The sequence below is a fragment of the Chaetodon auriga genome, chromosome 1 (genome assembly GCF_051107435.1).
Source record: "Chaetodon auriga isolate fChaAug3 chromosome 1, fChaAug3.hap1, whole genome shotgun sequence".
Lineage (NCBI taxonomy): Eukaryota > Metazoa > Chordata > Actinopteri > Chaetodontiformes > Chaetodontidae > Chaetodon > Chaetodon auriga.
This window is the reverse complement of record NC_135074.1, coordinates 2,016,249-2,042,153: the sequence shown is the minus strand read 5'-3', so window position 1 is coordinate 2,042,153 and position 25,905 is coordinate 2,016,249. Positions and strand designations below refer to the sequence as shown.

The 25,905-nt window shown below is 40.0% G+C and overlaps 2 protein-coding genes and 1 pseudogene across 6 annotated transcripts in view; 2 read left to right on the top strand and 1 right to left on the bottom strand.

Moving 5' to 3' along the window:
• rbbp7 (RB binding protein 7, chromatin remodeling factor) overlaps positions 1-8,660 on the top strand; it is a 14,434-nt gene extending 5,774 nt beyond the window's left edge. For both annotated transcript variants that reach the window (XM_076728423.1, XM_076728339.1), the window contains exons 6-12: positions 19-179; positions 1,317-1,443; positions 1,532-1,609; positions 4,164-4,240; positions 5,399-5,456; positions 6,462-6,572; positions 7,464-8,660. In XM_076728423.1, the coding sequence (XP_076584538.1) occupies positions 19-179; positions 1,317-1,443; positions 1,532-1,609; positions 4,164-4,240; positions 5,399-5,456; positions 6,462-6,572; positions 7,464-7,535 (684 nt within the window). In that variant the 3' untranslated portion in view covers positions 7,536-8,660. The remainder of the gene's footprint in view (positions 1-18; positions 180-1,316; positions 1,444-1,531; positions 1,610-4,163; positions 4,241-5,398; positions 5,457-6,461; positions 6,573-7,463) is intronic.
• Positions 1,648-4,151, top strand: LOC143319488 (uncharacterized; annotated as a pseudogene).
• On the bottom strand, positions 8,632-25,905 carry txlng (taxilin gamma). 4 transcript variants are annotated; one of them, XM_076727941.1, is made up of 11 exons: positions 25,863-25,905; positions 23,539-23,647; positions 22,404-22,551; positions 18,547-18,638; positions 15,642-15,812; positions 15,127-15,321; positions 14,731-14,850; positions 14,469-14,543; positions 14,228-14,320; positions 14,020-14,115; positions 8,632-12,654 (listed from the first exon to the last, which is right to left on the bottom strand). In XM_076727941.1, exons 2-11 carry the CDS (start codon positions 23,629-23,631, stop codon positions 12,268-12,270), a joined length of 1,470 nt encoding a protein of 489 aa, XP_076584056.1. In that variant the 5' UTR covers positions 23,632-23,647; positions 25,863-25,905; the 3' UTR covers positions 8,632-12,267. The 4 variants fall into 4 exon arrangements, with proteins under 4 accessions (XP_076584056.1, XP_076584322.1, XP_076584233.1 ...); XM_076728207.1 differs by lacking the exon at positions 25,863-25,905 and adding an exon at positions 25,401-25,823; XM_076728118.1 differs by lacking the exon at positions 25,863-25,905 and adding an exon at positions 25,214-25,372.

Sequence of the window (25,905 nt, the reverse complement as noted above, 5' to 3'; positions counted from 1 at the left end):
CCTTCTATTTCCCCCCAGACGATCTGTCTATGGGACATCGGGGCCAGCCCAAAGGAAGGGAAGGTTGTGGATGCCAAGACAATTTTCACTGGCCACACAGCTGTGGTGGAAGATGTTTCCTGGCATTTGCTCCATGAATCCCTGTTTGGCTCAGTGGCGGATGACCAGAAACTCATGATGTAAGTTACTCAGAGCTGTACCTAAATCTTTTTTGCACATAGCACTGGTGCTACAGAGGTTGAAAGTTTTAGTTTTATCTCTTAAAAACAATCACAAATAGTGGAGTTGCACAGGCATCTTACCGCTACATACAGCACACCGTAAAAACTGTAACAAATTTTTTTCTAGACCATCACTTTATTTGCCCATAATGGTAAATTACAGGGACATAACAGCTGGTTATACAAAACATCCACATACATACATACATACATACATACATACATACATACACTTCAAATGAGCAGTACAAGTTTTTACCATCATAAAATGTCGTTTATATTAAATTTATATTGATAATACATTATTAACCTGTAGTGTTTTTGTTCCACTGCTGTTGATTATAGCAGCTTAACTTGCTCATAGATATATACAGTACATGATGCATCAAGCCTATGAGATGCATTTCTGCTGCCACCATCTTGGAGCAGGTTCTGAACCATCAAACAGTAGAATATGCCACACCCTAAGGAAAAAAATGCCAAAACCAAGCAACAGGGAATTAGATTTCACAGGTGCAAAGTTATTTTTCAATATTTTACAGTTATAAACATGTTGAATTTGATACATCATAGTAAGTTCTTTATTTGAAGCTAACATGACTGTACTGAAACTAAGTTATGGTAGTTCGTGTAAGATTAACATTTTTATTGAAGTTATATAGTTTATCAGTATGATGCTAAAAATATTCATCATCAATATTTCTTTTCCTGTTGATATTCAGCTTCCCTGTATCAATATGGCACTCACTCTGTAGGAATTGGGAGAATATGGTTTGGATATATGGACTCTCTGCAGCCGGGGACATGATTTATAAGGGGACCATAGGCTCCAACTACGAAGTAGAATAGCGATATGGCATTGATTCACCTTACACACAAAAAAGCAGTTCTGCCTCACTGATACAGATAGGTCATCAGTTGTCTCATTTTGTGAATGGTGACAACAGATTCAAGGTAAAACTGCTCCATTAATTTTCTTTCTTTCTTTCTTTTTTTCTTTCTTTATTAATTTTCCTAATCACATAAATGATATCTTTGCCATGCCTGACCCCCCCCCCCCCCCACCACCACCACCACCACCACCACCACCACCAGATGGGACACTCGGTCCAACAATACATCAAAAGCTAGCCACGCAGTAGACGCTCACACTGCTGAGGTCAACTGTCTGAGTTTCAACCCCTACAGCGAGTTCATTCTTGCCACAGGTTCTGCTGATAAGGTAGGGAAGAGAGAAAAATACAATCTAAACTCTAAAACAAATACAATAGAATAAAAACTTAATGTAATTTTTATTTTGTTTCTCTCAGACTGTTGCATTGTGGGATCTAAGGAACCTCAAACTGAAGCTCCACTCCTTTGAGTCCCACAAAGATGAAATTTTCCAGGTAAGTGTTGTCATTTATTTGTTAGTCCAACACATCTTCATATGAATGTACTGTATAGACATCTTTCTTCTAACTGCAGACTGACAAACAGCCAATTTGGTTCCCAACACGCAACAATTGCAAATATTTTTGCATAGAAATGATGAGACGAAGAGGGTACATAACCTGTGTGCATCTATAGCATTTGAATTACACTTAAATTATTTTCAGACTTGTCAAAGTTCTTAGTTCGTGCCATTGCTGCTCGTCCTCTGTACAGCTGAGAACTCGGGGACCCCTGGGATTTAGAGCCGGGAGTAATATGCTGACTGGAACAGGAGAGCAACACAGTGGTTGCAAGTAAAACAAAATACTGTTCTGTTCTGTTCTAGTTTAATAACATTGTGCTATTTTAAGGTTCTAGATCTGTTTTTATCATACTGGTTAAATTGTACTCCTGATACAGACTGGTATGACTCTATATATTATTATTATTATTAATATTATTTATATAATATTGTCATACTGCTGAAGAGTAAGAACTCATAAACTACAGAACAATGACAAAACACAATGATAAACTCTTTTCACACAAAACAAACTAGATTCTGGGGAGTAGCTACCTTGTGCCCTTTCAGTTATCTTAAAGTTTAGTTTTTACTCTTGGCTCTGACATGTCTGAAGCTAGCCAAATCCACACAGACCATAGTTAACTAAAAGGTAACAAACACAATGCAAAGCGTAGAGTTGTCATCTTTATCCTGCTCTTGACTATGGTTCTTATCTGACTGAAAAAATGCATGTCATCTGTCTTTCAATCTAGCCAAACACTGTCAAGAAATCAAGTTTACACGTGTCAAGCTAGGCTGGTGGGCTAAGTTATGCACTGAATTACTCACCTTCATAATTGCAAAAATTAAAAAAAAAACTGATATATCGCATGTTCATAAGTGTTCACACCCTTTGCTGTGACACTCAAAATTGAGCTCAGGTGCACCCTGTTTCCACTGATCATCCTTGAGATGTTTCTGCAGCTTGATTGGAGTCCACCTGTAGTAAATTCAATAAATTGGACATAATTTGGAAAGGCACACACCTGTCTATATAAGGTCCTACTGTAGACAGTGCAGGTCAGAGCAGAAACCAAGCCATGAAGTCAAAGGAATTGTCTGCAGACCTCAGACCGAGAAAGGATTGTATTGAGACACAGATCTGGGGAAGGGTACAAAAAATTTCTGCAACATTGAAGGTCCCGAAGAGCACAGTGGTCTCCATCATTGGTAAATGGAAGATGTTTGGAACCATCAGGACTCCTCCTAGAGCTGGCCATCCGGCCAAACTGAGCAATCGGGGGAGAAGAGCCTTGGTCAGGAAGGTGTCTAAGAAGCCAATGGTCACTCTGACAGTGCCCCAGTGTTCCTCTGTGGAGATGGGAGAACCTACCAGAAGGACAACCATCTCTGCAGCACTCCAGTAATCAGACCTTTATGGTAGAGTGGCCAGACAGAAGCCTCTACTCAGTAAAAGGCACATGACAGCCCGCTTGGAGTGCGAAAAGGCACCTAAAGGACTCTCAGACCATGAGAAACAAGATTGGTCTGATGAAACCAAGATTGAACTCTCTGGCCTGAATGCCAAGCACCACGTCTGGAGGAAACCAGGCACCTCCCATCACCTGGCTAATACCATCCATACGGTGAAGCATGGTGGTGGCAACATCATGCTGTGGGGATGTTTTTCAGCGGTATTAACTGGGAGACTAGTCAGGATTGAGGGAAAGATGAACGGAGCAAAGTACAGAGAGATCCTTGATGAAAATCTGCTCGAGAGTGCTCAGGGCTTCAGACTGGGGCGAAGGTTTACCTTCCAACAGGACAACGACCCTAAGCACACAGCCAAGACAACAAAGGAGTGGCTTCGGGACTAATCTGTGAATGTCGTTGAGTGGCCCAGCCAGAGCCCAGACTTGAACCTGACTGAACTCTCTGGAAAGACCTGAAAATAGCTGTGCAGCGACGCTCCCCATCTAACCTGACAGAGATTGAGAGGATTTGCCGAGAATAATGGAAGAATACAGGTGTGCCAAGCTTGTAGCATCATACCCAAGAAGACTTGAGGTTGTAATCGCTGCCAAGGGTGCCTCAACGGGTGTGAACACTTATGTACATGCAGTATTTCAGTTTTTTATTTTTAATACATTTGCAATAATTTCTAAAGAAAAACCTTTTTTCACTTTTTCACATTATGGGGTATTGTGTGTAGATTGATGAGACAAAAAAGGAATTTAATCCATTTGGGAAAAGGCTGTAACATAACAAAATGCAGGGAAAGTGAAGGCCGTGAATACTTTCCGAATGCATTATATGTCACCTTGATGAGAGGACTGACAGATTGCATATTCATTTTGTCATCAAAAGAGCATGGAGACATCTAAATATAAATGCAATAAACCGGGGAAGTGCCACCAAACCAAAAGGAGATTTTTTTTGTATATTCTTTTTTAACAAAAAATTCCATGCTGCTATACCACTCTCGCTACATTGACCTGCCAGTGACCAACTGTCCAATTTGTTAGGTACAATGGTCTCCTCACAATGAGACAATCCTGGCGTCAAGCGGCACCGACCGACGTCTCAACGTCTGGGATCTCAGGTAAAAACACTCTTACCATCCATACCTACACTGTTTATATTCAACATCTTGTCTTCAGCTGCTGAATGCTCCTCTATGTTCACCTGCTAGTCTTAACTGTGTCTGTCAGCTGTTGACTGCTGAGCAGGTAGTGTCCTGAGGGTTTATTAGAGGTATTTGCCTGCGGCTGCAGGAAACTACACTATCAGAGTGAACCCAAATAGTGAAATTGTGGGCCAGGAGTAAAAGCAATGAGCTGAAACTTAATAAAGCTACTTAAAGCTGAGGGGAGCTGCAGATTCAGCTGATAATTCTTTGTAGGTTTATCAATACCAGAGAGACCGGTTCATAGTGCTTTACAGCAAAGAAAATCATATGCATCAAGTGATTCACATAAAAATGCATAGAAAATAAGGTGGAAAATAAAAGCAACTTCATAATAGTAAAATGAAGATAAAAATAAGGACAAAAGAATAGAGAGAATGCATAACATAAGATGGAAAATAATACCACTGAGTAGTAAAGTAAAGTTAAAAATACAGTACATAGGATGAATTCAATCAAGTCAAATACAACAGTTTAAAGAAGTGCAGCAGTACATACATGTGAGGCAAAGCGCAAAGGTTTCAGGCCCGTATGATGACAGTCATAGCTAGTTAAAGGCTAAAGTGAAGAGAAAATTTTTTTAAGCTTTCTCTCAAAAATATCTCACAAGCTGACTTCCCTGATATCCATACCTAGTGTGTTCCAGAGCTTTGGAGCAAAATTGAGTAAGGCTGCATCCCCCTTTTTTTGGGAACCTCCAGTAGACCAGCAGCAGATGATCACAGCGTTCATGAAGGCAAATGGTGAACAAAGGAATTAGCAATGTATTACGGTCCTAGCCCATTAAGGGCTTTACACGTACAATGGCTTGTGTAAGAATTCACCCTCCTTGGACTTTTTCACGTTAAGCAGTGTTATAACTTGGAATTGAGATTTATTTTACTGGGCTCTTTACCATTTGTGATAAACATGTATAGAGCTTTGAAGGTACAAACCTACTAGCAAGTCTTTTAGGGTATGTCTCTACCAGCTTTGCACATCAAGAGATGGCAATTTTTGTCCATTCTAGCTCAGGCTCAGTCAGATTTGATGGATACTGTCTGTGAAATAGACTGTTGGGTTTTGTTTTTCTAGTAAAATTGGTGAGGAGCAGTCAGCAGAGGATGCTGAGGATGGTCCTCCAGAGCTGTTGGTAAGTGATACCCTAAAATTAAGATTTTTATTCAGTCACCTTTAGATCTTTCAGTCATCATGAGATCCATAGTCACAGGCCTGGAATTATGTCATTTTTAAGGCAAGGCTGCTTTGGCCTTTGATAAAGAAAAACTTGGGGCATCGTGGCCAAAACAAGTGGTGCAATAGCAATAAGTGATTATTCCATATTATGCAGACAAAACAGTATCCAATCAACAATCAGGAGTCAGTGTATTGAAAAACATGACCGAGTTTATTCAAACCGTAACGTGAATGACCTGTTTGACCTTTACACAACGCTGGATTTTAACACAGGGTGCAAACCTCTAAATATCACCGTAAATTGAAAATTACTGAATGCAAGGTAAGTCAGCTCTCACAGCAGCTTATAAGCTCTGTGTATGTTTGCAGTTGGCTAATACTGTGCAGGAATATCCTGGTAAACTTTATAACACACCTACTTAGACTGTACAGGGTGTAGCTGCATGTGCTTATCAAGTAATGTTAATTGTTTGAGAAATCTCAATGTTGAGTGTGATGACAGAGACACTAGTAAATGTGAGTTTGTTTATTTGCTGTATTGAATGTAGTTTGAAATAACTTTCTAGGAAGGGCACAACGTATGTTATAATTCCAGCCGTGTAGTTATGTCAGTAGCCATAAAATCTTTCTCCACTCCAGCACAAAAAGCACTGCACATAATGTCAACTGAGCACTTTTCAATACTCCAAAGTGTTGACCGGGTTTCTGTGACTGCACTTGTCCTGTTGACAATGCTGTTTTAACTTCATAACTTAAGTTAATAATTCACATCAGCTGGTTGGTCAATGGCAAAACTGCATAAAGATAGAATAAGGTGAGACAGCATCTCAAATGTTGCATGTCATTTTCAAACCATTGACCTTTTACATTTCTATGGTTTGAACATGTTGATGGTTCCAAAGTCCTGCTTGTCTGTTTATCTCTTGCTGCCTATCTCTAATTAACATCTTTTTTCCACCAGTTCATCCATGGTGGCCACACAGCCAAGATCTCTGACTTCTCCTGGAATCCCAATGAACCCTGGGTCATCTGCTCAGTCTCCGAGGACAACATCATGCAAGTCTGGCAGATGGTGAGTGGAGCTACCGCCCATTACCCACACACAGTTTTTCTTTTTGGAATTGTCAGAATATGACAGCTCCAGTCTCTCCCCATGTAGTCTCACATAGCCAGACCCATGTCCACGCTTCGTTTTAGAGCTGTGCCAGTGCTTCAGAAATATCTCGCTTAATCCATTATCGTTCTGTGTGGTATACCAGAGATACACCTACAACTAAAAAGTAGATTTCCTCATTCTCCGTTGAATGTGCCCATGTGTTAGTCTGTGGTCAAAGGAGGCAAACGAGGAAAAGCACCAGTCCCAGATGATGTTTGCACACTGTCTCTATTTTACATACATTACATTTTACATTGTTTCCTCTTTGCCATACTCCTGACCAATATTAAATTACTGTCACCAAAACTCAACTCTTCCTGGTGTTTTTTCACATTAAAAGCTTTACTTACCAAAGAAGACTTCTGGAAGAAGTGTTGAGTTTCTTTCATGGCAGCTTCACATGATTTAGGGAAGACAGCAAAGTGAACACCTGTCATGACTCTTGCTGTACTGATGGAGTTAGTGTTGTGTAAATGGACACTGTACTGAATTTATCAAGAAGTGTTGAGCTTGCATTAAGAGGAGAATGTAAAACTCTAAACAAAGATCAGTCTCTAATGTAAGCTGATAAAGGCCTGGTTCTCTCTACCACTGAGGTAACTGAGAATCCAACGCATTTTGTTAAGCATTAATATTTTCATGGCATTGTTATGCTCCTTGCCAACCCAGTTTCCAACTGAGTGAAGCCGTTTGTATGTTGAGGTAGAATCTGGTCTACAAGTCAGTGATTACGTGGGCCAGCAAAAACATCAGTATGTACATTTATGTTTGCTCATTTTCTCCTCTTGCTCCTTGTTGTTTTCACAGGCGGAGAATATCTACAATGATGAGGAGCCAGACAACACCCCTGCATCAGAGCTGGAGGCTCAGGGATCATAACCCAGTTGTGCATGAGTCTCTCTGCAGGCATGACCCCTTCTCCAATCCCTGAGCTCCAGACCCAGCCCAGCCTGTCGTTTCTGTCTCTGTCTTATCTCGAGTACAAAATGAAAAGTCAGCTCTCCACATTAAAGAACAATGTTGAGAGCTGGAGACAGTATGGACTCCACCCTTGCTATCAGACAGTTGGATTCAGTCTTACCTTGCTTCCACTTCACCGTGCCCCAGGTACCCAAAAGCACTTAAGCACTTGTAATAGGATAAGAGCTGAAATTTTCTACCTGCACAGGTGGTACTATCTCCAGTGATGGGGGAATGGGATTCTGTGGTGAAGGGGCTTTGAAGACTCTTAAGAGCAGAAAACTTTTATGTGCAGAGTCATTGGAAGTTGTTTCCATCACTTTCACGTGGCTCACGCAAAGAAAATGGAAGGTGTTTTTTTTTACATTTTGACTTATGAGTAGTCAGAAAACCACTAGACAGCTTCCCTCAAGATGTGAGTATGTAAGGAAACCAGGACAATAGAAGATTATCTGAGCACTGAAATGCTTTTGGTGAACTTGCTCCACAACCATTCAGGCTGTGATTTAAAATAAAAATTAACAATGGGCTTGTCCAGGGAAACATTCTTTCATACCTCATTTTCCCGTTCATGGCTGTTTTTGTCATAAAATAGCAGTGCTTCTTCAGGGAAAAAAAACAAAACAAAACATTCCCTGCTGTTTGCTTCCTGTTGATAAAGGTTCAGAAACTCTTCAGTATTTGAGTTAAAGGTGGAGGATTACAATAGTGCACTTAAGGGAAACGCACATCTTTTCCTCTGTGTTCTTGCATAATGTGAAATTGCCATGTTTTGTTCCATGCACCACAAATTGCAATAAAATTTTTAGACCTTTTCAAATCTAAGTTTCGGATGTAAATTTTATATTTTTTTCTAACGATCTCAAACATTTCCTCAGATTGAGAACTCACTGAATGATCTCATACATACAAATGACACAAGAACCAATACTTGAGGAAAGAAATCCATAGTTATTGCAAATTCTACAAAATGTTTATTGAAAAGCAAGACAGGACTATAAGAACATTGTACAATCAAAGAGGGTGGTGTGGGCTCTTTTTTTTTTTTTTTTTTTTTAGTAAAAATAAAGCTTTCCGAAGCTATGGTGACTCATGCCTCTTCTTTCACAGTTAGTCTCACCTGCAGAGGTAGATTCTGACATTACCTGAGAGTCAATCTGGGGCAACGCCAAAGAAAGAGGAAATAGATGCTGAAAAGTGTTCCCTCGGCATGGGGCATGACAAGATTTGTCCTCTACCCAAAGAAAAAGCTCACACACACCACTTGACCCCATATATGTTCACATCAATTCTGCTTTAAAGTCCAAACAATATGAACATAAATGCATGAGGATCAATTTAGAAAGGCCAGAGGTCACATAAAATCAATTTGACTGCAAGGCGACGTCTTGGAGGACATTACAACATGGTTTCTCAAACAGGCAGTCAGTTTGTGTACATTGTGTACATATTCAGGAATGATTTCAGTACCACCCCAATGACTCACTGATTTTACAATACATGAGTTCAAAAAGGACATCTGCTTCAAGAGGTGATGGCTGGTGAGCTGAACAACAAGTTAACGGTGCTGTGGGAATCTGGTTCTCCAATAAACTTACCAACATTATTTTATACCCACAAATAAAAGACATGATTGAAAGGGGTTAACATCGCGAATTAAGTGCTACTAAAGCTGTGGGACCCACGGCAGAAAAGTCGCTGCTTTCTGAGCAATTCCTGGGTAATGGAGCAAGGAAGGTTACAGATTTGACAAAGGTTCCCCAGAAAAAAACTTAAATGAAAATAAAATATGCAGAGGATGCAAGCGTGTGAATGGAGCTTCGTTTGACCCTGCTGACAAAAGATTTCCTACATTCACCATATCAGGACTCTACACACCTTGATGAATTTCCTCTTGTACAATAAATGCAGCTATTGATATGCATCACTGATAAATCAGTATCGTATTCAAAGGCATTACAAATCCCTTCATCTCTTTACATCACAAGCAACAACATAAATGTCTCCTGTATCATTCATTTTGTTTCAATCCTTAAGACTTCCGTCCTGGTTGATTTGGTGACACCTGTGGTGACCAAAGTGAGTTTTAACTATTTATACATATCCCAGAGCACTATTCAAAATGTCACGTTATTGACCACCACTGGGGCAGCAAGCACGCCTTGAATGTGAACTTGAACAGAGGAAGAGCAGCTTGTGTGTCTGTAATGACCTTGGTCTCAAAGGCTTCATTCACATTACACTTTATTTAAGAGGACCGGCAACAATGTGGACTGATGCGATACAGCTAAACTCTAAACTCCACAGCACTAAAATTTGACGCATACATTTTATATCATGTTCTGCATCACATGCAGAGCACGCTGTTTGTGTCATGTTCATCCCTTGTGGGCAGGTAGCTAGTTTCACAACTGAGTATTACGGTCACCATTAGGAAAATGATAAGAGAAGTCAGAAAAAAGTCAGAATATTTTAAGTTTTAAGTCATTATACTGGAAGAACATGTGATCTCTTTTACGGAGTCTAATATGACATACATTTTGTTAGCAAAATAGAACTTTTTTTCCCCTCAGTGTTTCTTGTGAAATTACAACTCCAGAATGCAATTATAGAATGCAAATTCATTGTAAAAATCCCGACCATTAAACAGCAAAAAATGGGGTTTGTTTTTAAGGACTGTAACTGAAAAGACGATGGAGCTGCAGCTATCCAGTAATCCGCTTCAGCCATCATCCCAGAATTCGGTCAAATGGTGTACCATCAATTTCATCCTTACTAAAGCTTTTAGTCCTCTGACACCCCACATCTCCATGACCCAATAAAGCAGAAAAGATCAAATGTATGAGACTCTCTCCAGCAGTCACTGGGTCAAACCAGACTGTTGAAGCACTGAAGGTTCAACTTTAGCCCTTTTCAGATGTCTGTCTAACAGGCAGACTGAGGGAAATCCCGTTCTGAACTGGTAGAGCTATAATTTACTAACCAAAAACTTGCATGCAGTTGAGTTGAGTCGATCAACTCTGAAGCTGCTAACAGTCTGTTAACAGGTGACCATTTCTTAAGATGGTTTTAGCAAAATATAGGGGCCGGTCAGATGGGCCGGAACTACAACTTCAACTCTAATGAACTTGTTCATGCAAATTTCTATCATTAACAGTGTTGACCTTCAAGGGAACAGAGAACCAGAGTCTGAAATTCAGGAATTTGCCCTGTCACACCTAACAGTTTGAAATAACACTGCTGTCAGGCGATAAACTGTTCCACAAGAGATGTCATTTGCAGGAGCTGATACTATAAATATGTCTCAAGTAAATTCCAATCCAGTTAGCAACCAAGCTAGCTATTAGGGCTGTCACCATTTCCACAAGTCAAGTTCAAACAAATTTAAACTAACACATAATTTGTTGGAGTAAATTTGAACGAGACAGGCAGACTAATCCTCAACTACGTTGCTGAATTGATATTTATTCATGGTGCCTCTGCTACGTCACATAGGTTTGGCTAAGTTGCATTTTGCAAAGCAGGCTTCACCTTGGTGTCAATCCAAAAATCCTTATCACTTCCACACATTGTTTCTCAGATGGTTTGGTGTCATGATTATCTTTCCAGGGTTTGTTTTCTATATTTTACATTAGCAGACAGAACCTGTTTGACTGACAGAGCCTGCGTGGGATGGAGTGTTTTAGCAACAGACTACAAGCGTGTTCTGTTGGGCTAATTTTGAACTCAGATTACAGATCAAGTACTTCTTTCCCCACAAACAAGTGACAGCCCTATTTGCTAACTTGCTAACTAAAAATTAGCAAACTGGCCAGCTTGTTGGCTCATTGTGGCTGACTAATGTTAATGTGTTTCCAGCTAGTTAGCATGCTGAAGGTTAGCTCAACAGCTACAGTAGCAACAAGCGACATGTAGTCGCTACATTACAAAGCTTCAACCAGCAACAAATATTCCACAAGGACGCGCAGATTCCTGTGACACTTTGTGCTCTAATCGACAAAGCAACAACTTAAAATTATCCACGTTGTGATACGATGTGATCAAAAAAAATTTAATACCCTTTGGGTCATGGAGATGTCAAATAAGTCCAACTCTGACTGAGCACTCGTTCTACACTACGTCTCACATTGTCTCCCAGCTTTTCAGATCATGTTCTGCCTGCAAGGCTATATTAATAAAAAGCGACCTATGACAATATGAATGTGATATACCCACATATGAATTCAATCAAACTAGCAATCTCAATGAGACATATGACACTACAGGGAGAGATCATGTGAAGAGAGAAAAGGCAAGTTTGACTGCAGGGAAATTCCCTATTAAAATACAGTTATGGTAGAAAACAGGGAGCACCAAGTACTCGCCACAAAGCCAATTATTACAACCAAAGTAAATGTGGGCAAAGTTTTAGAATAGAATCCTTGATAAAAAAAAAAAAAAAAAAAAAAAAATTAATCTTAAACTATCGCACAAAGAAAGATATGGGTTCAGCTTCTGTGTAGAGACCTGGAGAGGCAAGTGTAGAATTGAAAAAGAAATCTATCTCCATTATTAAAGATGCTTTTTGTGGCTAGTTATGGAACTAGGCTGGAGGTGTGCGGAGCCCTCCGATCACACCCTCCTCACCTACACACAGGCTGTGCAGGCGTGTTCAGTCCTGCTGTGTGGGTGGTGTTTCTGCAGGCTGGCTGGTTGTAGTTGGAGCAGTGGCCGTTTTGTCAGTAGCAGCCGGCATAGCGTCCAGTTCAGGTGGTCTGGGAACTTGGAGGATGCCGTCTGTCTCCAGCCCATCACCCCACGGCAAACCGTCCTCATCTTCCTCCTCCTCCTCCTCCTCCTCCTCCTCGTCTTCCTCCCTGGCTGAAGGCTCCAGTAGCTGGTCTTTAGGAGGTGCTGTGGTCTCTTTGTCTCCCTGCTCCTGAAGGAGGCTGAGCCGGTTGTTGAGGTCATTCCTCTCCTTCTGCAGGGCTCTGCACAGCCTCTCCAGCAGCTCCAGCTTCCCCTGCAGGGCCTTGAAGTGTCCGTCACGCAGAGTTTTCTACAACACAACACAATGTTTTGAGCTTTGATTTGAACTTTGCGTGATCAGTGACTTTACACGGTATATCTAACGTTGCTTGACTACTACAGAAGGTTCACAGCAACGGCCTTGGAATACAAACAGAATATGGATCTGTCTAGCTTAAAAGAATGACTTTCAAAACGCCAAATTAATTGCTGTAACAAATTCTGTTTGTTTATACCATGAAGAATTGTCAAATATCTCTTCCATGAGGCTGTTATTTGCAGACAGATGACAGGCACTTGGCTTTCCATAGTTCTTGCAGCTATGACAAAGTTCTGCATTAAAAGTTACTACAATGTCCATTCTAATGCTGATCAACATAAATGGCATTCTTTTGCCTGAATACCACCAAATAATAACAAAGCAGTCAGACAGGGAACCCATAGGTTTATGCATGTTTGTTCTCAGCGACACACATGGCCAATGCATATTGGCTGGAGCCGAAGTTCTACCTTAAAAAGTTCCTCAGATTCCCGGGATAGTGTGCTTCTGTTACTGGGATAGAATACGCCTTTTTCACGAAAACATGAAACCCTAATCTGGACAACCTGATACAAACAGTTTTTGCCATAGCTAGCCATGTTTGTATGTAAGTGGAAGTACAAAGTAGCATCAAATGGAAATGCAAAAAAAAAGTAACTCAAAATTGTACTTGACACTAATCCCTGGATTACCAGGGAATAAAAAAAAAAAAAAAACAATACCACCACAGAATACTGTGCAATAACCCAAGGTCACTATTTCTTGGCAATACTTCTTATTTCTATGCTCTCTGTATACAGTATAATGTGCATAGTCTTCTATAGTTTATTATATTTTGTACATTTTTATCTATGGTTGATTTTACTTTGTATCTTTTTGATTATCTATTTGTTCTACTTGTCCTGTTTTCTACCTTTTTATTAGCTGTTGAAACAGGTGAATTTCTCCAGTGTGGAATCAATAAAGTCTTATATTGTCTTATAAAGAGCTTGTTTTTTGGATTCATTTAATAAAAAGTAGTAGTTTATAGTCTATATGTTCCAGCACATAACTATGTATTGTGTGTGTGTGTGTGTGTGTGTGTGTGTGTGTACAATTAAACAAGTTAGACACAGGTTAACTACTGGGCTTTAGAGGTGCTGGTAGGTGTATTTTTCAGCTTTGGACAGAGCCAGGCTTGATGCCTCCCCCTGCCTGCAGGACTCCAGGTTTGTACTTGACACAGAAAGGCGAGATTGCTATCCAGCAAACAAGCATATTTTCCAAAATGATTAACTGCTTTTTTAGTCCTTTAATTTTTCTTATTTGACCAAAGCAATCAAAAGCAAAGGAAAGAGAGTGGCTCATAAACGCTACCTCCTCAGCCATCTGCAGCAGGGCCTGGTTGTTACTCTCCCATTTGGTCCTCCACTGTGTCGTTTCCTTCTCCAGCTTCTTGATTTTCTTGGTCATCTGGAGGTAAATCCACACAGTTAGCAGCTAGCAGGGAAACCAGTAAGACACAGAAAAAGCTAGACAACAGGAAGTCAGTCACAGTGACTAACTGAGCTTTTTCTTCACTAACCTTCTCCATCTCTTGTCTGAAAGTGGTGAAGACCTCATTGCTTTTAGCCAGAGTGCTCTGAAACTCCTCAAACTTGTCCATGTACAGGGAGAGCTAAGAGACATGAGAGCAGAGAGAAATCATTTTCAAAGCTTTCATCATGGTTGATGTACACAAAGTAAACACAAGGCTTCTACAGTAAACACATACAGCTTTTTGTCTGCAGTGCCCAACACTGTGCCCATCCAGGAACTGTGCCTACCTGTTGCTTGAGCTGCGTTTCTTGCTCCTTCATCAGCTCACACTTACGTCTGGACTCTGTGGCATCTTTCAGCAGCTGAAGCATCACAGTACAGTCACTTCCACAGCTCTCACAGGTACAGCAGACACTTTCAGTACAAAGATGGTCTGTTTGATGCCTAAGATGTTATTTCTGCTCAACTTCTGGCTATTTACTAATGCTATATGCAATGTAAACTAGAACAGACCATCAGAAAAAGAACAGGCAGAGAGGGCATACTCACAAAGTCTCTCTCTCTCTGCTGCTTCTCCTCCACCTCTTTCATCATCTCAGTGATTCTCTGCAGCTTGGCGTCCATCAGCTGCTGCTGCAGCTCCTTGTGCTTGAACACCTTGTCTATGTGCTGCCAGAGACATACATCAGATTTCCATTAAGCTGGGCGACCAGTGGTGAGCTCTGCTGTGAGTAAATGTGATCAGAACTGACAATGTTTTAAACTGACTGGCATTTCAATAAAGGCTATATCACTTTCAACAAAGAGCATGAGGTTTGTTCCTAACTTAAGTCAAAATAGACAAAGTGCCTGACGAGTTTGCACTTGGTGCCATAGTCTGTATTAGCCAAGAGAGGTCAGGAGTAAACTCAACAAGCCAAATGTTGTACTTTTGGCCAGCTTTACCTCTTCTCGGAGCTCATACTGCTCAATGAGCTTTTTGAGCTTCTCAGCCAGCTCCATGTTCTCCTGCCTCAGCTTGGTGTTGTGGGAACTATGCTGTTCCATCTGCGCCTCAATATCACTCAAGGTCATTTGGAAATGCAGCATGGCCTCCTTCCGCTGCTCCTCGTACTCCCTGGACCGCTGGGCATTTTCCTCCTATCAGGTGACAGGAGTGGGAATGAGAGGAGGTCAACAAGGAGTTTAGGAAGAGAAGAGGGGAGGGGAGGGGAGGGAAATTTGTGTGATTCACACTGGTAACAAATGACTTCCTATAAGCAAAGAAGCACCGCGCCTTGGACTGCAGAAATGTCAACATAAGGTCCCTCGTTGTCAGAAGCTGGTGGCAAATTTATCCAAGAACCAAAAGAAAGTTGACAGTGACAAGAATTAATTCATTCATCAACAACCAGCAGTGCTGGTTAATGTCAAGCCAAACAGATGATAAAAATGCCAGTTACAGTAGAGCTGAGGTGTACCTTCAGCGTCTTGTTGTGTCTCTGCAGCTCCCTGCAGAGGCTCTCCAGCTTGCTACGGGCCAGAATGGCCTTGCTGTGCTCTCCCTGCAGGTGAATCTTCTCCTTTACAATCTGAGACTGCTTCTTCTGCAGGGCTTTCAGTCGCTTCTGCATGCAGCGGCTCTCCTCCAACTGAGGACACAACACACAGTCAACATCAAAAAGTTTGCATAATGGTTAAACTTGATACCTGTCTACAGTACATAACGTCATTAAAAGATTCAGAGCATCTGAAGAAATCTCTGTATGCAAAGGACAAGGCCCAAGCCAATATTGGATGGCCATGGAGGCTCTCAGACAGCACTGCTGTGAAACGTGACAATTCTGTAGTGGACATCACTGCATGGACTCAAGAACACTTCCAAAAACCATTGTCTGTGAACACAATTTGTCACTGCATCCACAAATGCAAGTTGAAACTCTAGCATGCAAAGAGGAAACCATATATAAACCAGGCCTAGAAACGCCACTGCCTTCTTTGGTCTGGTCCCAACCTCATCTAAGATGGTTGTCCTCTGGTCTGATGAGTCAAAATTTTTAACTCTTTTTGGAAATTATGAGGCGGCACGGTGGCGCAGCAGGTAGTGCGCATGCCTAACAGCAAGAAGGTCGCCGGTTCGATCCCCGGGTCGGGCAGGGCCTTTCGGTGTGAAGTTTGCATGTTCTTCCTGTGCATGCGTGGGTTCTCTCTGGGCACTCCGACTTCCTCCCACAGACCATGCTCATTAGGTTAATTGGTGACTCTAAATTGTCCATAGGTGTGAGTGTGTCCATAGGTGTGAGTGTGAGTGTGAGTGTGAATGGTTGTCTGTCTCTATATGTTGCCCCTGTTGACAGGTTCAGGGTGTACCTGGCCTCTCGCTTGTTGATAGGCTCCAGACCCCCGCAACCCCGAAAGGGAGAGAGATGAATGAATGGAAATTATGAATGCCGCATCCTCCGGGGGTAAAGACGAGAGTGACCATCAGGCTTCTTATCAGTGTACAGTTCAAACCATGATGGTATGGTTAGTGCACATGGCATGGGTAACCTGCACATTTGTGAAGGCACCATTAATGCTGAACCATATATATACAGGTTTTGGAGCAACATAACAGTGTCTTTTGAGGGAAGGCCTTGCTGATTCCAGCAAAGTGTGGCAAACCACATATTACAACAGCATGGCTCTGTAATGAAAGACTACAGACTTGTCGCCCACCGAATATGTTTGGCGCATTATGAAATACAAAACACGACAAAGGAGACCCTGAACTGCTGAGCAGCTGACATCGTTGGGAAAACATTTCACTTTCAAAATTACAGTAGTTGGTCTCCTTAGGTCCCAAACGCTTACACAATGTTGTTAAAAGAAGAGGTAAACATGACCTTGTCCCAACTTTTTTGAAATGTGTTACTGGCATCAAATTTTAAATGAGGATATAATTGTTAAAAAAACAATGAAATTTCTCAGTTTCAACATCTGATATGTTGTCTTTGTGCTATTTTCAATTAAATATGGGGTTTCAGTGTTTTGCTAATCATCAGATTGTTTCTATTTACATTTTACACAGTTCCCCAACTTTTTTTAGTGTGTGTAATTTCTAAGTTTCTAAATATATTTTTTTTCTTAGTGCACTTAACTAAAAATAATAAGTGCATTTCTAGCAGGCACAATTCTGTTTTTGATTATATTTTTAGTGAAATAAGTAACATTTTAAAGGTATAATCTCAAAGATTTTCATTTAAATAAATGTCTGTTAGATCACTCTCGCCAATGAGGTAACACAATGGTGACTGAGCCTCTGGCCCACAGATAAAGTACTGCAATATTTATATATTTGACTTTTATTGTTAAACAGTCACAGGAAAATACAGTTTGTTTCATTTTCAACATTTTTTGACAGCGGATCAGTTTGACATATTGCACAGAGTCCATTCACTGAACCCTGCAGTCTGCAGACTCATGCTGTGTGCAGCATTAAATAAGATCCTGGTTACTCAAAGAATGGTGGGAAAAAAGGCCAATTATTGTTTGACCTCATCAATATGACGATAGTTTGTTTTGCTGTCCCCAGAATTATGTCACCTGTAGCATTAAACCACATTTGTTATTAGAACCAGTAACTACAGATTTTGCCAAATCAACTAGGATGGAAATCTTCAAGATTACCACAAAAATAAAATACAGTGTATCAGCAGGGTTGTGCTGAGTTGCAGTGTAACAGTTACATTATGATCAACCAATCATACAGTTTTGTACAAATGAACATAAAACACCAGGGAAATTACTAAGGGACGCATGTTTGTACAAGAGAGACAAAAAAAAAGCAAATTTAGCTCTAATCACACACATGATGATGATGTTTGACAAGTACGACTTTCAACATCCTACCAATATATTACGAAAAGATATTTTTTCCCTTTACCTGACATAAATTAGCTATCAGCTATCAGCGCAGTCACTGAACCTTATGTTAGATTAAAATAAGGACAACATATTGTTATATACCAAGTCTAACACTTTCCTAGCAATAAGATATTGTACAGTAAGTTGAAATGTTATTCCCTGAATCAGAATCAGAATCTGTTGCTTGGTTATGGCATGAAGAACATCCAAAAGCAGCACAAAAGTCTGGCATTTTCTACTATTTGATCAACACCTCTGCAGTCTGAATGCAGCAGCTATATATATATATATATATATATATATATATAGATATAGATATAGATATAGATATAGATAGATAGATAGATAGATAGATAGATGTGGTCTGGATCTAGGCTAGCTACATCCAAACGGTTCAGCAGCTGGTTTGTCAGTCAATGCTTGTGGCATCAGAATTCAACTCTAGCTGTTCAAATGAAGATATTCACATATTCAGCTTACCAGGTCTGCATATTTCTTGCACAAAGCAGCCAGTTTCTCCTCAGGAGTGTCAAGGGAGTTCAGGGCCTGCATCAAAAGAACAACCTCCTTCCCTGAAACAAAACAACAAAATGAGAAAAACTAAATTTACAGGGATTCTTTGCCTGTACAGCACTGGTAGATATTTCATTCAAGTAAAAAAACCAAAGAGCATTTGCCATCACCAGTCACAAAGGTACGACTTAGTGTGATATATATATATGACAGCTTGGATATTCTAAATTGCAGACTGATGGTTCACAACAGTGATTTAACCTGCTACTTGTTTAAGATGGTCCACACTTGGTGTGGGTTCGACATTAAACCAATTTACATTTATACAAGATACAGATACATTTTACAGTTCCTTCCAAGTAACCTGTAAGGACTATTTGAAGCAGAAACCAATATTTCTGGCTACCTTGGATGTTGCACTGTAATGGCTGAATGGAATGTTTTCAGTACACTGCATCTAACAATAAGTTAATGTCAAGCCAATATGGATATCCTCTTCAAGTTATGACACAGTCTTATACAATTAACTTCTTTCAAAATCAGTCATAAAATTTTCAAAAATGTTGCTCATTGTCTAAAATGATGACTTAACCTGCAAAATTTCATATCCATACAAGTTCTGAATTTCAGTTGATAGGAAAATACTTTGACTATGGCCAGAACTTAGATGCTGTTGCACTTAAAACCAGTAGTATTCAGAGCCTTTACTTAGGTAAAAGTAATAACATCACACTGTGAAAAGTCCTGCATCCAAAAACTGGAAGTATTATATGGAAGTATTATCTGCAAATTGTTCTTAAAGTATTAATGAAAAAGTACTAATTTTGCAGTAAAGTTGTTCTTGTCAACATTTTATAATTATATCTGATGTTTTTGGATTAATAATACTGTTGCATTAATGTGTCAGCATAAACATTAATGCAGCAGTGTTTTATTATTTTACTTTATATTTTACTGCAGTAGATTTTATGACCCCCATGTGTCAGTTTTTTCCTGTGGTATCAAAAATGCTATCGAATGTCAATATTTTTCAAGGTACTGTATCGAAGTTAGAAATTCCACTACCGTGACAACAATAGTATGATAATTTCATGATCATATGTGATGGAATCTAGGAAAACCCGTCGGATGTCGCGCTGGCACTTTTCCAGGAAACGTGAAAATAGGCCGAAAGTCAAAATATTGGTGAAATTGGGTTTTCATTAAATTATTATTTTACAACATCTTGTCTATCATTCCTGAAAATATCTCATTATATTTCACTTGTTTAATATGTTAAAAACGTTATTTAAATTAGGCACGTTTGTTGTGACCTCCTACAAATGAAAAACGAACAGCACATGAAATCCGCCCCTAAAGTGTTAGTCTACATAGCCTACGAAGACGGTTTATCTATCATAGTTAGGGTGACTAGATGCGGGACAGTCATGTCGGGACAGTCATGCATTTCCATTACTTTTCAGACATCCCACAAATTGTGATGTTGTAACGAATTATTATTGACAGTGTCGCTAACAATTCGCAACAACATCACAATTGCGAGACGTGTGAAAAGTAGTGGAAATGCGTGACTGTCCCGGACAAAGTGGGACATCTGGTCACCCTAATCATCAAAACATTATTTTGACACCTCAGTCAGATGCTACAAGATACACAGAGAGAGATGTCAAAGCTTCAGAGATGGAGAGAGTTTGAGGGAGCTGGTTGTGTTCTGATTTAGAATCCTTGTCTTTAAACCTGTTTTCTCAAAATCTGCTCCTAAAAATCCTACTGATCAGCTGAGTTTGAGTGATCATAACACTTGATAGAAACCAGATATAAAAATAATGATAACAGATTTGAAAAGAGCTTGAAATAAACTTCTAGGTGATATAAAAATCTCCAAAAGGTCAAATTTCGACATGTGACTGGTTTTCCCAGATCCCATCACATATGAAAACATTTTGTAGAAAGTAATGTTTTTTTAATCTGAAAACAGACATGCAAATACAAATGCAGCTCTAAAATGCCAGGGGTTGTACAAACAAAACATGAAGAAACAAAAAAAAATCATAGGGTCCATCCAAAAGCTGCATTTCACTCATTGTTCATGACCTTGTTGATTTCCCCTCCAGAGTTTGCTAAATCTTCCTGAAGGTCTTTTGCAGTCAAATGTGGGGGCTGATTGGCCTTTCTAGCAATCCAATGAGCAGATCAATCCACTCACTTTTCACAATTTCACAGAAACAGAAATTTTTACCAAGCTTATGCATGCCACTGTAATTCTGATTAACTGTCACAAGCAGTAGCGCTGAAACAACATATGTATTAAAATAAAACAAAGGTTGAATATCCAGTTAACAATCTGCAAAATATAATTTATTCAAACGTAGATTTTTAAGACCTCCTCTTTCTAAAGCATTTCAAACAAATTTGCTGGCTACCAGCAGGGAGGAGGCTTCCCTGCATTGTTTACTATTAAAACATCTCAAAAGCATGGCAACCAAAACAGTAGTGTACATTTTCTGCTGTACTCTACACCTGCCTTAAAATATTCTGGTTCCATGCGCTGCTTTCCCCGCTGCTTCTCTGATGTCCACCCTCTCTCTCACTCCTCTCCTGATTCAGAGAATGGAGAGTTTTTTTTTCAACCAAACCAGAGTTAGTGATGATTGTTGGACCAGTGAACGACAAAGTCAGAAAGTTTTGTTGGGTTTTCTTTTGCTTTTGTCCTTTTGAATTGAGTGTGTTTCACAATGATAAAAGTACTGTTTCTGTGAATGGAGTCTGGTGGCTTTGGCGAGAGCAATATTACAGCTGTTTCTGGTTAAACAAAATGGATCATATTCTTTAACAAAAAGTCTGTAGGGATCCTTTCCATAATGATGTCCGACACTTAATAACAATCTGAGCCCATCAGTGGCAAAAATTAACACTTTTAGTGGATGTGCACTCTCATTCAGTACTAAAAAACCTTCAAAAACTCTCATCTCCATTTGTCACTTGGACACAATAACATGTGAAAAAGGGTCCAAAATCAGATAATGTTTGACTGAAATTCCTCCCGTTTGTCTTGGATACTGAAGTCTTCCAGGATGCGTGGACCTGCACAACTACGCACACAACGTCACTTTCATTGATTGAAAATGTCAGTCAAGCTGAAACGAGCACATAATTCAACACCACAGTATAGGGCATCGTTCTGTGTATTTTGTAATGTATAGGTATGTACATCTTTTAAATTACATGTTTATTTTGAAATAATATATAAGTTGTATGTCTCTCTTTGTATTGGTTATGGTTAGATATTCAAACGGTTTGAACCAGGTTTTTTTTTAGAAGGAATATTCTAACGTAATTTTTGGCAAATTTTGAGAGCCCTGAAGTGACTATTTGTGCCAAATTTGAAGACATTCCCTGAAGTCATCCCTTAGATATTGCATCCATGAGAATAGGATGTACGGATGGACAGATCAACAACCCAAAACATATTGCCTCCAGCCGCAGCTGTCACCAGCACACAGGTATAAAACAGATCCCAGATCCTAGAACTGCAGCAGCCTTGTATAACCGTGTCTACTCTGCAGCCCTTTTCAGAAATGGAACACACAATATTGCAGACTATCTGTTGATGGCTGTTACATGATACATTTATTGCAGTGAACATTACAGATCTGGCTTGTAAAGATTGATGGAATTTTTCCAGAAATATTACTTATAAATGGGACTGAAACTTTGTACACGTTGTTTCACTCAAATTTCCCTGCTGTGGGAGTAATTAAGGATTATCTTACAATGGTGAGCATGTATCCAAGTGCTTGTTGGATGCATTGTAATGTTCCTACCAAAAGCCTTGTCCTCTCCAGTCTTGGGGTCTCCTCCGGGGTCAAGCTCTGCCTCCCCAAGGTCACTGGGACTGTCCTCTCTGCCTGGAGTTTCCCCCCTCTCTTCCTCAGCACAGCACAACCCCAAACCAAACTCTGCAACCTCCTCCTGGTAATATACACACACACACACAAACTAATGACTACAAAGCAGCCATTAACATCTCATTAACAAACAGCTCTTTCAAACGAGGGTTATTCAGTGCTTTGCTTAAGGCACCTCAAAGCAGCAGCAGCTGGAGGGAAATGTTGCTAACTACACACCTTTACTTCACTTTTACCAACAGGTCTGAGGTTTCAAGCAGATGACTTTTGTTACCTGTATGCTACCTGAGGGCTTGTTATCCAACCACAATACTTTTAAATACAGATGTGTTTGTAGCACAAATTATCAAAGTGATGAGTGAGGCTGTCAACAAATATTCATTCTGAACGGGCTACCCTGCCCGACACTTACTTACTGCTCACTGCAGTGGGTTTGTGCTGCTGGGCTAGCTGCTGACAGTCTGTCGGCTCAGGGGGTGTGTACAGGAGTGCAATGCATCATTGACATTGCTAAACATATCCAACGATCCATGTCTCATTAACATGTAAGACACCTAAAATTATCATTATGAATGTAAACAATGAGCATGGCTACTGTTAGTACTCACAGTTGCCAAGATAGCATGTTAGTGTTTGGGAAATTTGGGAAATATCTCTGCCATTATTGTCAAACTAGTTCACTTTCAACTTTCGCAATATATCTGCCTAGATTTGTGGAGACCTCCGGTCAGTGCAGGGACAGACATGCCATGGATAACAGATGTTATTTTTTTTTTTTTTTTTTTTGTCAGAGCTTTTCATTGACTGATTGCTGGATGTAAAGAGAATTTCAACAAACATAAAAAAAAAATGCTTCTAAAACACATTGCCATTGCTTTAAGCCTCTTTTTTCCTCAATGACAAAAATATTTAATTTATTTGCTACTTTGAGAGAAACAGGTGTAGCTTATCTATTGCCACTGGACTTAAAAATTGGCTACTCAACAGTAACATTAATGACAAGAACATTCACACAACACCTCACACAAATCAATAAGCTGACAGTGTTTACCTGACATGGGCTGTCCAGCTCAGGTGGAGAATCACTGCCTCCCACTATTCTTCTGGTGGCCACACCAATCTCACAAATTTCCGTTGTCTCCATTAGTCCTGATCACAAGCTAGAATTTCATAGTAAAGCAAAAACATAAATGAGACCGATGCATGACCAGGAGTGCATTCAGACTGCATATATTACTGTGATCCCAAAGAAAAAAAAAATCATCATCATCAAAAAGTCATTTTATCCTGTCGGTCAGGTTTGGTAATTTTCAAATTTGACTGCGCCAGTCGTCTGTGTTTGTGTATTCTATTATATCTGTAACGCCAACTGGGAAGAGGGAAAGCGGCAATGTAGCCAATGCATAGCATTAGCCTAGCAAGCTCAGCAACGGATGAGAGAAAATGGAGCTTCTGATGTCAGGTAGGATTTAGGTCTCAAATTTACCAGATGGATTCCTCCTTGTCAAGAATGAGTAGTTTAATATTAGGACTTTGTATGTTAAAATGTTGCCTTGATGAGTAAAAATCATGAGACAATTAGTCCAATTTTGAAGGTCCGTGAAGCATCATGCAGACCGTACCTGGTCGGTGGACGGCCGTGTCGAACTTCGCGACCCGTTTCAGAAAGACAACAGCACCAAATCTCATCGTTTCTAAATGTGAATCTCACATTATCTTTAACGGTCTGAATGGCTGGAAAATGCATTCTCTGCCCACGCTTTCCTCAGTCAGAAACCAGTCCGGTAAAGTAGGTATACTTTCTTAATACAAATAAAAGGTCCCTTATGGTTGTACACATTTATATATGTAGCCATTCCGGCTACGGGGCAGTTAAAAATACAAATGAATATTTTCCACAGATATACAATTATCTGTTTTCGAATCTAAAACGAAACTTGTGGCTTTTGACATATGTCGAACCCCGATTGACAGAAATAAGCCGATCGCGTTCTATTTTTGCAATGAAACAGACCAAAAGTCAACCACGTGTGTTTATCAGCGGCAGAAACAACCCTGGAGTCGTCTCAGGCCTACAAACACCAACGTTTACTTTTCCGTTCTTATGTTATCTAGTTCGTTGTTGATTTGAGCAGCCTCGTACCAATACTCACATTAAAGGATTTCAACAAGTTGAAGATCACCAGATAACTCGCACTAAATTAAAGCAACATAACTTGAAAACAGTGGACTGACACAAAACATAGGTTCATCTGCAATGACAAATTAATGACAATATAGCTAGCTTACCTTGTTGGCTAATGGGTATGTGTGATGTAGTTGTTAAGATAATGAACTGGAACAGTGTTAGCTGACTTTTAAAACTGCTAACGTTAACTTACCTGTCAACCATTGGCATAACGTCATGTCAGTGTTGCTGCTGAGTACAGTATGTATGTGACTATAGTGAAAGCCGAATGTGTTATGGACCCTTTGGAGTTAGTGTTGGTAACGTTAATATCACAGCTAACAGCAGTTTCCTGCATTACTAACCACGGACAAGATATAACCTAGCGGCTATAACTTTAGCTGCGTTGCTAACTTACGTGTTGTTCACTAAATATGAAGAAAACTTGAGGACGACCCCTTTAACAAAACGAACCAGCTTTCTTTTAACCTAACTTCTCTCCCCTCAAAAATACACAAACATGCATTGCGTAGGACGTTTTAGCGTTAGCTAGCCTTACCTTACATGACAAACTTTTCTGTTGCTCTCTGGCAACGCTAATTTAGCAACAATGATATGTAGCTAACGTTAACCAATGTCATCTCCAGGTGTTAAGAAATGAACGTTAATGTCAGAAATTTGGTTTTGCAGATTTACAAGATAACCGTAAACCTCGAACGCTGAACAGCGTGTCTGATGTGACGTACCATAGGCTCAGGACGACGCATACGATTCCTGGTCATGCTAGCTAAGTTAGTTAGCTAAACGCACAGCAAGCATGTCACTATCCTTGAACTAAACAGCTGTAAACATATGCAGTGTTAAGTGTATCTCTTCGGACATGTCAGGTATCACTTAGTAAAGAGCACAGCTGGTGAATTAACACTAGTCAGCTGTGGACGTGTAAAGCAAATTTTTATCGTAAGCTAACATTTTCTTGCTATTGTTAGCAGTGCTAATCCTGTGCGAAGAGCTACTCTGTTTAGCACTGCCGACTATCATGAGAAGTGAACTTTACTTCGGCAAATAGCAAATGTGTGATAGTGAATGCAAAAGCTACACTCTCAGGCTGTTATTGACAGGCCATACACTGCATTGAAATCATGTAAAACCAGTACGACACAATACCAGTGAAGCAAATAGGTTGCTGAAATAGCTAAAGCGTTTACCTGTGTATTTTCTCTGTGGATGGAGGTAGAACACAATTGTAAA

What these genes read in the sequence shown, in the direction of transcription:
- txlng (XM_076727941.1), bottom strand. Translation starts at nt 23,631, where the DNA reads ATGGAGACAACGGAAATTTGTGAGATTGGTGTGGCCACCAGAAGAATA. An exon ending in TGGAGAGGACAAGGCTTTTG is followed by an intron (nt 18,639 to 22,403) that starts GTAGGAACATTA and finishes GTTTTGTTTCAG; the next exon opens with GGAAGGAGGTTGTTCTTTTG. An exon ending in AAACGCAGCTCAAGCAACAG is followed by an intron (nt 14,321 to 14,468) that starts GTAGGCACAGTT and finishes CATGTCTCTTAG; the next exon opens with CTCTCCCTGTACATGGACAA.